The sequence below is a fragment of the Raphanus sativus genome, chromosome 2 (assembly GCF_000801105.2).
Source record: "Raphanus sativus cultivar WK10039 chromosome 2, ASM80110v3, whole genome shotgun sequence".
Classification (NCBI taxonomy): Eukaryota; Viridiplantae; Streptophyta; class Magnoliopsida; order Brassicales; family Brassicaceae; genus Raphanus; species Raphanus sativus.
The window spans coordinates 39,951,855-39,963,650 of NC_079512.1; the positions used below are offsets into that span (position 1 = coordinate 39,951,855).

The 11,796-nt window shown below is 40.7% G+C and overlaps 3 protein-coding genes, 1 long non-coding RNA gene and 1 pseudogene across 7 annotated transcripts; 4 read left to right on the forward strand and 1 right to left on the reverse strand.

Moving 5' to 3' along the window:
- Window positions 1-1,754: 1,754 nt before the first annotated feature.
- On the forward strand, window positions 1,755-2,243 carry LOC130508401 (uncharacterized). The gene is made up of 2 exons (XR_008942826.1): window positions 1,755-1,972; window positions 2,072-2,243. It is a non-coding gene; the product is annotated as an uncharacterized LOC130508401 (long non-coding RNA).
- Window positions 2,244-4,562: 2,319 nt separating this feature from the next.
- LOC108822809 (uncharacterized) lies at window positions 4,563-5,369 on the reverse strand. The gene has a single exon (XM_018595985.2). The coding sequence runs from the start codon at window positions 5,305-5,307 to the stop codon at window positions 4,786-4,788; it is 522 nt and encodes a 173-aa protein (XP_018451487.1). The 5' UTR covers window positions 5,308-5,369; the 3' UTR covers window positions 4,563-4,785.
- A 141-nt stretch (window positions 5,370-5,510) lies between these two features.
- LOC130508400 (protein DECREASED SIZE EXCLUSION LIMIT 1) lies at window positions 5,511-8,285 on the forward strand. 3 transcript variants are annotated; one of them, XM_057003890.1, is made up of 13 exons: window positions 5,511-5,745; window positions 5,843-5,905; window positions 5,988-6,059; window positions 6,148-6,204; window positions 6,285-6,481; window positions 6,656-6,714; window positions 6,815-6,908; window positions 7,081-7,147; window positions 7,258-7,340; window positions 7,435-7,526; window positions 7,608-7,714; window positions 7,895-7,958; window positions 8,060-8,285. In XM_057003890.1, the coding sequence occupies exons 1-13, from the start codon at window positions 5,642-5,644 to the stop codon at window positions 8,162-8,164; spliced, it is 1,164 nt and encodes a 387-aa protein (XP_056859870.1). In that variant the 5' UTR covers window positions 5,511-5,641; the 3' UTR covers window positions 8,165-8,285. The 3 variants fall into 3 exon arrangements, with proteins under 3 accessions (XP_056859870.1, XP_056859869.1, XP_056859871.1); XM_057003889.1 differs by having other exon boundaries at window positions 5,512-5,745; window positions 6,276-6,481; XM_057003891.1 differs by having other exon boundaries at window positions 5,652-5,745; window positions 5,848-5,905; window positions 6,276-6,481.
- A 215-nt stretch (window positions 8,286-8,500) lies between these two features.
- Window positions 8,501-9,565, forward strand: LOC108819867 (uncharacterized). The gene is made up of 2 exons (XM_018592891.2): window positions 8,501-8,855; window positions 9,236-9,565. Exons 1-2 carry the CDS (start codon window positions 8,666-8,668, stop codon window positions 9,355-9,357), a joined length of 312 nt encoding a protein of 103 aa, XP_018448393.1. The 5' UTR covers window positions 8,501-8,665; the 3' UTR covers window positions 9,358-9,565.
- Window positions 9,566-9,896: 331 nt separating this feature from the next.
- LOC130508399 (threonine synthase 1, chloroplastic-like) lies at window positions 9,897-11,640 on the forward strand (annotated as a pseudogene). The gene has a single exon (XR_008942825.1). The product of XR_008942825.1 is annotated as a threonine synthase 1, chloroplastic-like (transcript).
- Window positions 11,641-11,796: the final 156 nt, after the last annotated feature.

The window sequence follows — 11,796 nt, forward strand, 5'->3', positions numbered from 1 at the left end:
TTCAAAAGGTTGTATTTATATGTATATTTTCATCTTAATTAGGTATTTTATTTCAAACATAATATTTTAGACAGTTCAAGTGTTTATTGTTAGGTATGTTTTCCCATCTATTATTTCAAATTGAACAACTATTTTTTTACTTTAATAAGATTAAAATTAGATTACTACTTTTAGCTTAACTTAGTTCAATTCATCCTTTTATATTTTGAAATATATTTTATAAATATTATAAAATTTAGTAAGTTTATTTTTTAGTAAAGATAATTATGTATAACTAAAATTAATTCATTAAGGATATTCGTGTAATCAACCACTGTGAGAATCAATGTAAGCGCGACACATATGAAACTGATTTCTCAAATAATATTATAGAGATTTTTTGGTAAAATTCAACGTCCAAATTAAGTTCACGTATAGAAACTTTCGTATTTGTATCATTTAGGTAAGACTTTTTCCTTATGACATCAGTGATGCAGGTAAGATCTAATAGATATCATTTATAATAGAAATCATATTGGAACAAGTCGTACAAATTGATCAATTTCTACAGAATTATACTAATAAAGTCCTGGAATCGCATGTACATGATAAAAAGGGACAGAGGCAAGAACATGTGGATAGGTGTTGGGACGTCACTTATCATCTTTTTCCCTCGGTAGATAAGCCCAAAATCTCTTCTCGATATTTCTTTGGATTCTACATGCCAGATCTTATCGTATTCCAAATAGAACTCATAAATCCTATTATTGGTATATGTGTTGGGAAAAGATAAAGTTTGATATTCAAACCTCAAATCATTGCGGCTAGGCACTCTCATGTCTTTTCTGTGCCCGAATAGCCAAACTTACACAGTCTCCTTTTTTTGTTTTTTTTTTCTTCCTCAATGTGGTCCATTGATATGTACTAGTAAAAATGTTTCGAAATTATGAAGTGTTTACACTTTCGGAGTTTTCATAGTCTTATGGTCCAAATGATTACCACGACGATCGGATGATGCTAGAGGCCTAGAGTAGAAAAATTACGTAGCGCTTTTCATTCTTGTTATTGCCAATGCCCACGATCTGTCAGAAACTTTCTTCCATGCACTCTTGCCCAATAAGTATTCGAAGGAAAAGACGCGTATAGCCCAGTTTGATTATATCTAATTCAGTGTGGCCCATCTATCTCGGTGTCCGTTTTGAGTACTAGAAATTATGTATTCTCTTACAACTTTCATGTAGTTATAAAATCTTGAAATCGAAATAAAGACCCCACATTTTTTTGGGGTTTGCAGATGGGAGCCAGGTTAACGTATCTTCTCTCAGTGTATAATATCATAAACTGGTGAACCAGCTTACGAAACTGATATCAGTTGGCCTTACTCAGGGATCACTGAGATTGTCTTTACATCGATACATCTTACAAAGATTAGAACTTATGAGGACGTTGAAAGAGAGTCAACTGTAAGTTTTTAGATGTATATAATAAGAAAATGTGGTGATATATGAGTAAGGAGTCACACACACTCAAGAGCAAGTGTAGTGTCAAGTGTGTGCCTTCCTAGAAATTTCCATCACATGTCCACACGGTACGATATGCCAGTTAATTCCAACCCAGTCATCATTGATCTAGCTGAATATAATCACGAAACCATTATATGATTGGTTTCTGCTAATTTATAATCCAATAAAAGAATAATTCGACTATATAACATCATTTTAGAAGATTATCAAAACATAACCAGGAGTTTTAGTATGCTTAAGTTTGACTGCAATTAAAAACGATCATTATATGTGCTATATTTTTTTTACTTTTTTTTGACCAAACGATACATATACATATGGACTGAATTTGAGCACTTAACAAAGCAAGAAAATATTAAATTCGTATTTAACCAGTTGGCCATTGGCGGTGATCGGAAAATGCATACCGGTTCCTGAAACTCCGGTCAGCCAGTACTTCAGAATAAACCGATGGAGAAGGAACTCATCAGGTAACTAAATAGTAACCTTTGTCGTTATAGCCAAACCATGAAAGGCATCTAAAAAGCTATTGTTACTAAACGCTTTGAATTTTCTGATGAATTTTGCAGGTTAATAAAAACTAGTTTGAAAAGAGAAGCAAGTCAAAAAAATACCAGAAGTGGATTTAGTAGTATCCAACCTGTGAATACTTTTATACTACTATTTTGCCTTCTCTCTGCCCACGTACTATCGCAAAATGCTTTCTTCCTTTTTTGTTAAATTCATCAAACAAATGCAAAATATAGCTATTTTTGTTAAAGTTGCAAGTAGCTTGAATATAAACAGGTGGTCGTTCCATCTTTGTAAGAGGCTTTGAATATATGGCCCTCGGTTTGTTGGTGCGACGAGAGTAGATATATAGAATATTCACATACATACATATTCACAACAAGTGTAGATTTTCTTTGGTTCTTATCCACAGATTCTCAGTTTGAGATTTTAATGTAGCAGACAGTGGGAATATGGTGCATTGCTTTCTCCACAAAGAGCATCCCTTCCCTTTTACGTAAGCTGGCGATTCAAAGACCCGTTTGAAGTTTGAACTGTAGAGTATATGCCTATTAAGGCTAATTGTGTAATTAAGTAATAGATAGGTTAACTATGTATCACTATAAATATTGTACGTAAGTTATCTAATGAAGTATTCAGCCCACAATATCATATGGTATCAGAGCACCAATCCTAGGGATCTGAAATTTTGAAAGCCGCCGTTCTCTTTTTCTTTTCAAAAAAAAAAAAAAAAAAAAAAAAACAGAGGCTATAAACGTTTAGCCGAGATCAACATGTTATTGATACGAGATGGGTTCACACTGTTAAATTTTTGCCTAGTGGTGGTGTTGACAGGTATAAATCCCGGTGGGTGGCTAGAGGCTATACGCAGGAGTATGGCATAGATTATGCGGAAACGTTTAGCCCGGTGGTTAAATCTCTCACGATTCGTCTGGTTCTCCATCTTGCAGTCACTCAGTCGTGGGACATAAAACAGCTTGACGTCAACAACGCTTTTCTTCAGGGCACCTTGACAGATGAAGTCTATGTCACGCAGCCACCTGGTTTTGTGGATCCTGATCGTCCCCATCATGTGTGTCGTCTGCTGAAAGCTCTATATGGTCTCAAGCAAGCCCCCAGAGCTTGGTACCAGGAGCTCAAAACGTTTCTATGTCAGATGGGATGTACTAACTCTACTGCCGACACCTCCGTTTTTATCTACATCGATGGCGCCAACATCATATACATCCTGGTCTACGTCGATGATATCATTGTTACTGGCAGCGCTTGTATCTGCGTGCATCCATGTTCTTTCCCAGCGCTTTTCTTTGAAGAAACCGACTGACTTAACCTATTTTCTAGGCATTGAGGTCACAAGGTCACAACACGGGCTTCACATGATGCAACGAAAATATATCATTGATCTTCTCGCTAAGGTCAATATGCAAGAAGCGCAACAGGTCTCTACTCCTCTAGCGACCTCTCCGAAGCTTACTCTTACCTCTGGTCATGCTTTGGACAATCCGAAAGAGTATCGCATGGTGATTGGCAGTCTGCAGTACTTGGCGTTTACTCGACCCGACATAGCTTACAGTGTTAATCGTCTCTCTTAGTTTATGCATCGTCCCACCGATGAACACTGGAAGGCCGCAAAACGCATTCTACGCTATCTTGCTGGCACACTATCTCATGGCATCTACATACGCCGGCACTCGCCTCACACGTTACATGCGTATTCCGATGCTGACTGGGCTGGGGATACTGATGACTATGTCTCAACCAATGCATACATTATCTATATGGGATCGACGCCAATAGCCTGGTCTTCACGCAAACAGAACGGTGTCGCAAGATCATCAACGGAAGCGGAGTATCGCTCAGTCGCCAACACTGCAGCCGAGCTTCGCTGGGTCTGTTCTCTTCTTACTGAGCTCCGTGTTACACTTGGAACCACTCCAACTATTTACTGCGATAATGTGGGTGCAACATATCTTAGTGCGAACCCGGTTTTCCACTCAAGGATGAAACACCTAGCTCTGGATTTTCACTTTGTTCGTGACAATGTTCAGTCCGGTGCACTTCGTGTTTCTCATGTATCCACTCGGGATCAACTTGCAGATGCTCTAACCAAGCCGCTTGCACGAGGACGATTCAAAGAACTTATGGACAAGATTGGTGTGAGCAAACTCCCTCCATCTTGAGGGGGTGTGTAGAGTATATGCCTATTAAGGCTAATTGTGTAATTAAGTAATAGATAGGTTAACTATGTATCACTATAAATATTGTACGTAAGTTATCTAATGAAGTATTCAGCCCACAATATCATATGAACACCCGCAGACTGTGATGTTTTTTTTTTACAATGGATCTAGATGAAAGATTTGTGAGGTTACCAAAACTCCAAAAGAACTGAGCAATCACATTAGTCTCTTATATTGATTACAAGAATCATGCATCTTAAGATAGAACCAGAGCAAATGAGATTTAACAAAGAAAAAGAGTTCACAAAACGCAACTTCAAAAATCTCTACTCTGTTGTTAACATAACTGTTGCAGATCGTTTCTAACGTAAGTTTAAACGACAAGATTGATATATCAAACACAGATTCTAACATTCAAAGCTGACACAACCATTACCAAACAAAGAAACTCAGAACCAAGTAGAGAATCCGGTTTCAGTGAACACACAAAGCTTTTAAGAAACACAAAAGTCACTTGTTTTCTCAACGGTAATTCGTAAACTAGAGACTAGAGAGTCCATTACAGAACCAAATGCAAGTGATCTAAAACAAGTCTAATGGAGATAACCAGGGATCTTAATACGGATGAAGAGCATACTCATAACATAACCAATCACAACGGAAGTCACTCCCGCCGTAGCATACGACGCTTTCACACTCTTAGCTCGATTCTTATCCAACGCCAGATCCAGCATTATGATCCCGATCCCACCCATCACGAACATGAATCCCGACGAAAGACCTTCGATGATGTACTGCCCGTTGACCCGACCCGACATGAACACGACGGGCCGTATCGCCCCGGTGACTGGATCCTGGGTCGATCCGATGCCCGGAGGCTCCACAATCACGTCGTAGACGAATCCGGATATGACGAGGAAGTAGGTGAGGAGGATCAGCGCGAAAACAGTCATCGGAGAGGGGAGAGTGAACGAAGGGAGCTTGAGACGGAGACGCGGCGGACGGAGGAATGAGAAAGGGACGAGACGGAGAATGTGGAAGATCGGATCGATCGACGATTCGTTAGACGTGTCTGACATGGTGGCTTGGGTTTGCGAATCGGTTCTCGGAGCCATTTGTGTGGCTCACCTCTATCTTGTGAAGAAGTGAAGAGAGTGAAGAGTTTGCTTTGTTTGGAAACTCGGATAATTGTTAACCGTCAAACAGTAGTAAAACTCGTGATAATAAAGTCGGACGTTCTGCCGTTTAAGTTTAAAATAAAACGACACGTAGTTTTTCTCTAAAAATTAGAACCAGCGTGATAACAAGAGCACTAAACTATCAAACCGTCTTCTTCAGTCTTCATCATAATAGGACTCCATTGGGATCTTCAGCAAGCTATTCTCGCGGCAAAATTTTCCAACTTTTGGAAGGGCGTAATTGGGTTTTTGTGTAGAAGCTAAAGCGGAGATGAGCAAGAGACCGCCGCCTGATCCGGTGGCTGTTCTTAGAGGACACCGTCACTCTGTTATGGACGTTTCGTTCCATCCATCAAAGTCTCTGCTTTTCACTGGGTATGTTTGTCTTCTTTCACCTATTTGAAACCCCAAGTTTTATATTTGCTTAGTTTTTGTTGTTTTATTGCAAAGTGAAGATTTTTAATTTCTCCAGTTCAGCTGATGGAGAGTTGAGGATTTGGGATACCATTCAGAACCGTACAGTTTCTTCTGCCTGGTTTGTGATTTTGATTTTGAAAAATACTTTTGTCTTTATTCATAATGAAGCAGCATTCATTGTTTTGTCTCGGGTTTTGTAGGGCTCATAGTAGAGCAAATGGGGTTTTAGCTGTAGCAGCTACTCCCTGGTTAGGAGAGAACAAGGTTATCAGGTAAACAGTAAAGCAATTCCCCCAAGCGTTGGGTTCATAATCAATCTATTCTGGAAAAAGCTGAGCTACTTAACTGTTATGGTTATAGTCAGGGAAGAGATGGAACTGTCAAGTGTTGGGATATTGAAGATGGTGGTCTATCAAGGTCTCCCTTTTCAACTGTTTCTTTGCTATCTGATTCTTTTGATAACTTCGTTCTTAATCTTTGGTCGACAGGCTTGGCAGGGATCCTTTACTAGTACTCAATACAAGCACCTATCATTTTTGCAAGTTCTCTCTTGTTAAGAAGCCTAAGGCTTCTCTCAAAGAAGCTGAAGGTCACTCCAAGAATTGCGATGAGCAGGAGGACGTTGAAGACAAGCGTACTGTTCAATGTACAGATGATACTGAAGGGTCTGTGGGGGATTCTGGTTTGCCTCAAGGTATGTTTTACTTGGTTTTCTAGAATTTTTGTGGTCTGATCATGGTTTTCGACTGAATTGGTCTGTGATCGAGGTTTATTTTTCCAGTTGTCTGACATAGCAAAAAAAAATAAGTCGTTGTTTCTGGCTGTCTTGTACACATATCTGTATTTACTAAAAATATATCAATAACAGATGGAGATCATACTGAAAGTGCCACTTACGTAGCAGTAGCAGGGGAGGAACCTACTGAGGTGACTAAGAAAAAAACCATATAATTCTTTGTTTTGGACCGAACCCCACTCGCTTATTTGGTTTTAAGTTTCTTGGTTTCAATTTGGTTTATATGTGAAGGTAGAGATATGGGATCTGAATACCGGAGACAAGATCATGCAGCTTCCTCAAGGTAGCCCTGATGAATCCGCCAGTGCTTCTACCAAAGAAAGAGGTAAGCTTCTACTGTTTTCTGTATGAGATGAGATCCTTCGTATGTACTTCTCTTGTTAACATTGACGCTTTCCCCATTATTAAAATTGTGTAAACTAGAAAGCCTTTATCATTTCACCTGTGCAATTTGCTTGCAATATTTTCATTAACGTGTTAAATTGGGTCATCTGCAGGAATGTGTATGGCAGTTCAATTATTTTGTCCTCCTGAATCACAGGGTTTCTTACATGTCTTAGCTGGGTATGTTTTCTTTCTGGAGATTTTTTTTACCACTAATCAGGAAAAGACAAATAAAGATTTGTATACTTTGTTTTTTTGAATCATTGGTGGTTAATTCTGAACATGTGCAGTTATGAGGATGGGTCAACACTGCTTTGGGATGTACGCAATGCGAAGATTCCTCTAACAAGTGTGAAATTTCATTCAGAGCCAGGTCTTGTTCTCATTTTCCATAATTCAGATGTTTCTTATATTGTGTTCCTACTGTTTTAACTTTCCACATTATTGATTTGTTATTCTTTGTGCAGTTCTAAGTCTCTGTGTTGCATCATCATGCGATGGAGGTATCTCAGGAGGGGCAGATGACAAAATTGTTATGTATAATATCAACCATTCAACTGTAAGGAAATGAAGCAGTTTTTATATCGTTGTACAACTGTTATAATCTGATGATAAATTTTTGTGTGTGATATGTTCTTAGGGTTCTTTAACACTTAGGAAAGAGATTGTTTTGGAAAGGCCAGGCATCTCGGGCACCTCAATCCGACCTGATGGGAAGATTGCAGCCACAGCTGGTTGGGATCACAGGTTTGCATCCACCCTTCTTAAGAATCTAAACTCACTTTTGATGATCTGGTTCACGTTTTTCCCATTTTAAAATCCGAAGTAGAGATTGGTTGGTCGCATATGAAATTGTTCTTTTCCTTTCCATATATCAGCTAGTTTTACCAAATACCTGTCTGTTTGTTACATGTATTTGGAAAACAGAGTAAGGGTGTACAATTATCGCAAAGGAAGTCCTCTAGCTATACTAAAGTACCACGGAGCAACGGTTTGTGAAATGTTTCTCTATAACTTTCTAGTCTACACCACTCTCTTCTTTTACTAACTGGAGACAGTTAACATTTCTGAATGTTTGTGCTTGTTTTGTAGTGCAACGCCGTGTCCTACTCTCCAGACTGTGAGCTAATGGCGTCTGCATCCGAGGATGCAACTGTTGCTCTCTGGAAACTCTATCCTCCCCAAAAATCTCTCTGATCGGGTTTGGTTTTGTTTTGTTTCTTTCCTTTAATTTTTTTGTAAATACGTTATGTCATCATCAAAAGAACAAACACAATATTAGAGAGCATTTATCTACCTGGTTTGCTTTGGTGTGAGAGTTATACTAAGCATCAATGTGCACTACTGTTTACAGAAGTTAAAAAAAAAAAAGAAACTCTTTTCTTTGGTAGGCTCGCCTACAGGTTTCGTTAAAAAATAAACTCGGACGTTGCGTTGTTTTACGTGGGGGAGAAAACCAATCAAAACGACGCGTAGTTTGCATCTAGATAACAGATCCGGCGCGAAATCGTACGTTTGAGTAGATGTCACGATAAGTGAAGTTGCACCAAACCACGGATCCGTCTCCGTGACTAAAAGAGAAGAGACTCTCTCTCTCTCATTAACTTTCTGAAGCAGCAAACAGCTCGATTTGATTTCTCAGAGATTTGATCGTTTCGTTTATAGTACCATTGATCTGGATCTGGAGCTGGTGTATTAATGGCGTACGTGGATCATGCGTTCTCGATATCGGACGAGGACATGATGATTGGGACTGCATACACCGTGAATAACCGACCGCCGGTTAAGGAGATCGCGCTCGCGGTGTCTCTTCTGGTGTTCGGAGCCTTGGGGATCGTCTCAGGCTTCTTCATGGCGTACAATCTAGTTGGTGGTGATCGAGGCCACGGTGCGATTTCTATATATATTTGTTGCTAATTAATTCTTCTCCGGGAGCTAGATCCTAGGTGTGGAAAATGGAGATTGATGAGAATCTGAGAGAGTTTATTAGTTCTGAAGAAAAAAACTTTAGATTAGAGTAATCTGGTTTGCTATGCATTGCTGCTGCTAGAAACATAAACATTTCGATTTGATTTCATCCTGAGATTGTGTAATTGTTTAGTATGAACTTCAGGAAGGAAGAACTTGTGTATAATAAAGGTGATCTGATTTTTCTTTTGTTCTGGATTTGGATCAAAAACGTATGGTTTCTATTTGTGATTTGGGGGCTTGAGGAGCTCAGGTAATGAGTGGATTCATTCATTCATTCTTTCTTTTGTTGTTTAACAGGGATTTTCTTCATGGTACTGGGGTGTCTTCTGTTCATCCCAGGGTTTTACTATACTCGGATCGCCTATTACGCTTACAAAGGATACCAAGGTTTCTCCTTCTCCAACATACCCCCCGTTTAGTCCTAATGTATGTATAGAGATGATGTTTACGCAATGGCCTCACCTGTTTTCATTCTAGTGTACTAGTTGTAGAGGACTTGTTAAAGTGAGTCCATGTTTAATACAATATCTTTCCCTTGTTGCTTTCCTCCTTTACTCTTGCAACTCTGTGACAATTAGTCCGATACATATTTACATATATATATATATAATATACCTGGTTCATAGATATATTTGTCTCTAAAAAAAATTGCATTTTTTAGCCAAGTTATATGTGATGCTCGAGTACTCTTCTTTCACATGTTGATTTCAAATGCAAATATGTAAAGATGTAGCTTGTTTCTTTTTTTGAACACAGAGAAATGGAAAGAAATCTGGATACTTGATTAATGTGTCTTTTTGTAGAGAATCTAATTGACTCAATTATATCAACCTGATAATATAAAGAGGTGACGAATATGGAAAAAGAATGTGGATATCTGAATGGTTTCATGGGCCCAAGGATGGTTACGCCCATATGTTAAATGCTTAAACCTTATTACGTCCGGCTCTAAATAATCAGAGTATTTATCTGAAAATTGTCGTCTCTCTCTCCCTCTCTCTCTCCCGTGTGTGTGTCCACAAAATCTTCCGCCGCATCTCACTTGTCTCTCTATCTCTAAAATGGCTTCCACTTCTCTCCTCAACGCCTCTCTGTCTTCTCTCAGCCCTAATCATGACCTCATCCGCCGCCACCCCTCCTCCCCTCTCCTCCGCTACCGCCCCGTCCTCGTCTCATGCACCTCCTCCGCCGAGGGAAAAAACACCACCACCCCGATCGAAACAGTCGCCAAGCCTCGCCGTACCGAGAACACCATCCGCGACGACGCTCGCCTCCAGCGCTCCACCGCCGCGAATCCGTTCTCCGCCAGATACGTCCCGTTCAACGCTCCCCCGGATCCACCGAGCACTACTCCCTCGACGAGATCGTCTACCGCAGCCGCTCGGGAGGTCTCCTCGACGTCGAGCACGACATGGAGGCTCTGAAGCGGTTCGACGGCGCGTACTGGCGAGATCTCTTCGACTCGCGAGTCGGCAAGAGCTCGTGGCCTTACGGATCGGGCGTGTGGTCTAAGAAAGAGTGGGTGCTCCCGGAGATCGACGACGACGACATCGTCTCGGCCTTCGAAGGGAACTCCAACCTCTTCTGGGCGGAGAGGTTCGGGAAGAAGTTTCTAGGGATGAACGATCTCTGGGTGAAACACTGTGGGATTAGCCATACCGGAAGTTTCAAGGATCTCGGTATGACCGTTTTGGTTAGCCAAGTTAACCGGTTAAGAAAAATGAAACGTCCTGTTGTCGGCGTTGGTTGCGCTTCCACTGGTGACACATCAGCAGCTCTATATCCGCTTACTGCGCCTCCGCGGGGATCCCTTCGATCGTCTTCTTGCCTGCGAACAAGATCTCGATGGCTCAGCTTGTTCAGCCGATAGCCAACGGTGCGTTTGTTCTGAGCATCGACACTGATTTCGATGGCTGTATGAAGCTTATCAGAGAGATAACCGCTGAGTTACCTATTTACTTGGCGAACTCGTTGAATAGTTTGAGGTTAGAAGGGCAGAAGACTGCGGCGATTGAGATTCTTCAGCAGTTTGATTGGCAAGTTCCTGATTGGGTGATTGTTCCCGGTGGCAATCTCGGTAACATCTACGCTTTCTACAAAGGTTTCAAGATGTGTCAAGAGCTTGGACTCGTGGACAGGATCCCGAGGATGGTTTGTGCTCAGGCGGCTAATGCGAATCCTCTTTACTTGCATTACAAGTCTGGCTGGAAGGACTTCAAGCCCATGACCGCGAGTACCACTTTCGCCTCTGCGATTCAGATCGGTGACCCTGTGTCCATCGATAGAGCTGTGTACGCTCTCAAGAAGTGTGACGGGATTGTGGAGGAAGCGACTGAGGAGGAGCTGATGGATGCGATGGCTCAGGCGGATTCTACTGGGATGTTTATCTGTCCTCATACGGGTGTGGCTTTGACTGCTTTGTTTAAGCTGAGGAACAGAGGAGTGATTGCGCCGACTGATAGGACTGTGGTTGTGAGTACTGCTCATGGGTTGAAGTTTACTCAGTCGAAGATTGATTATCACTCCAAGGCCATCCCTGACATGGAGTGCAGATTCTCCAATCCTCCTGTTGAAGTGAAAGCTGATTTTGGAGCTGTTATGGATGTTCTCAAGAGTTACTTAGGAAGCCAGACACTTAGGTCATAAGAAACAGACCATCTTCTTTCGTTTTGTTTTTTTTTGTTTTTGAAAGCTGTTAGTTGTTGTTTGTGTACTCATAAACTGCTCGTTATCTCCAGTTTTATAATAAGCTCTCAAGCAAAGTTTGAAATCAACAAAAAACCTCTTGCAGATAACAATGTTACAACTAGTGTTTTACATAGAATCCTTGGAAAACAAGATGTGTCTTGAAGAATGCA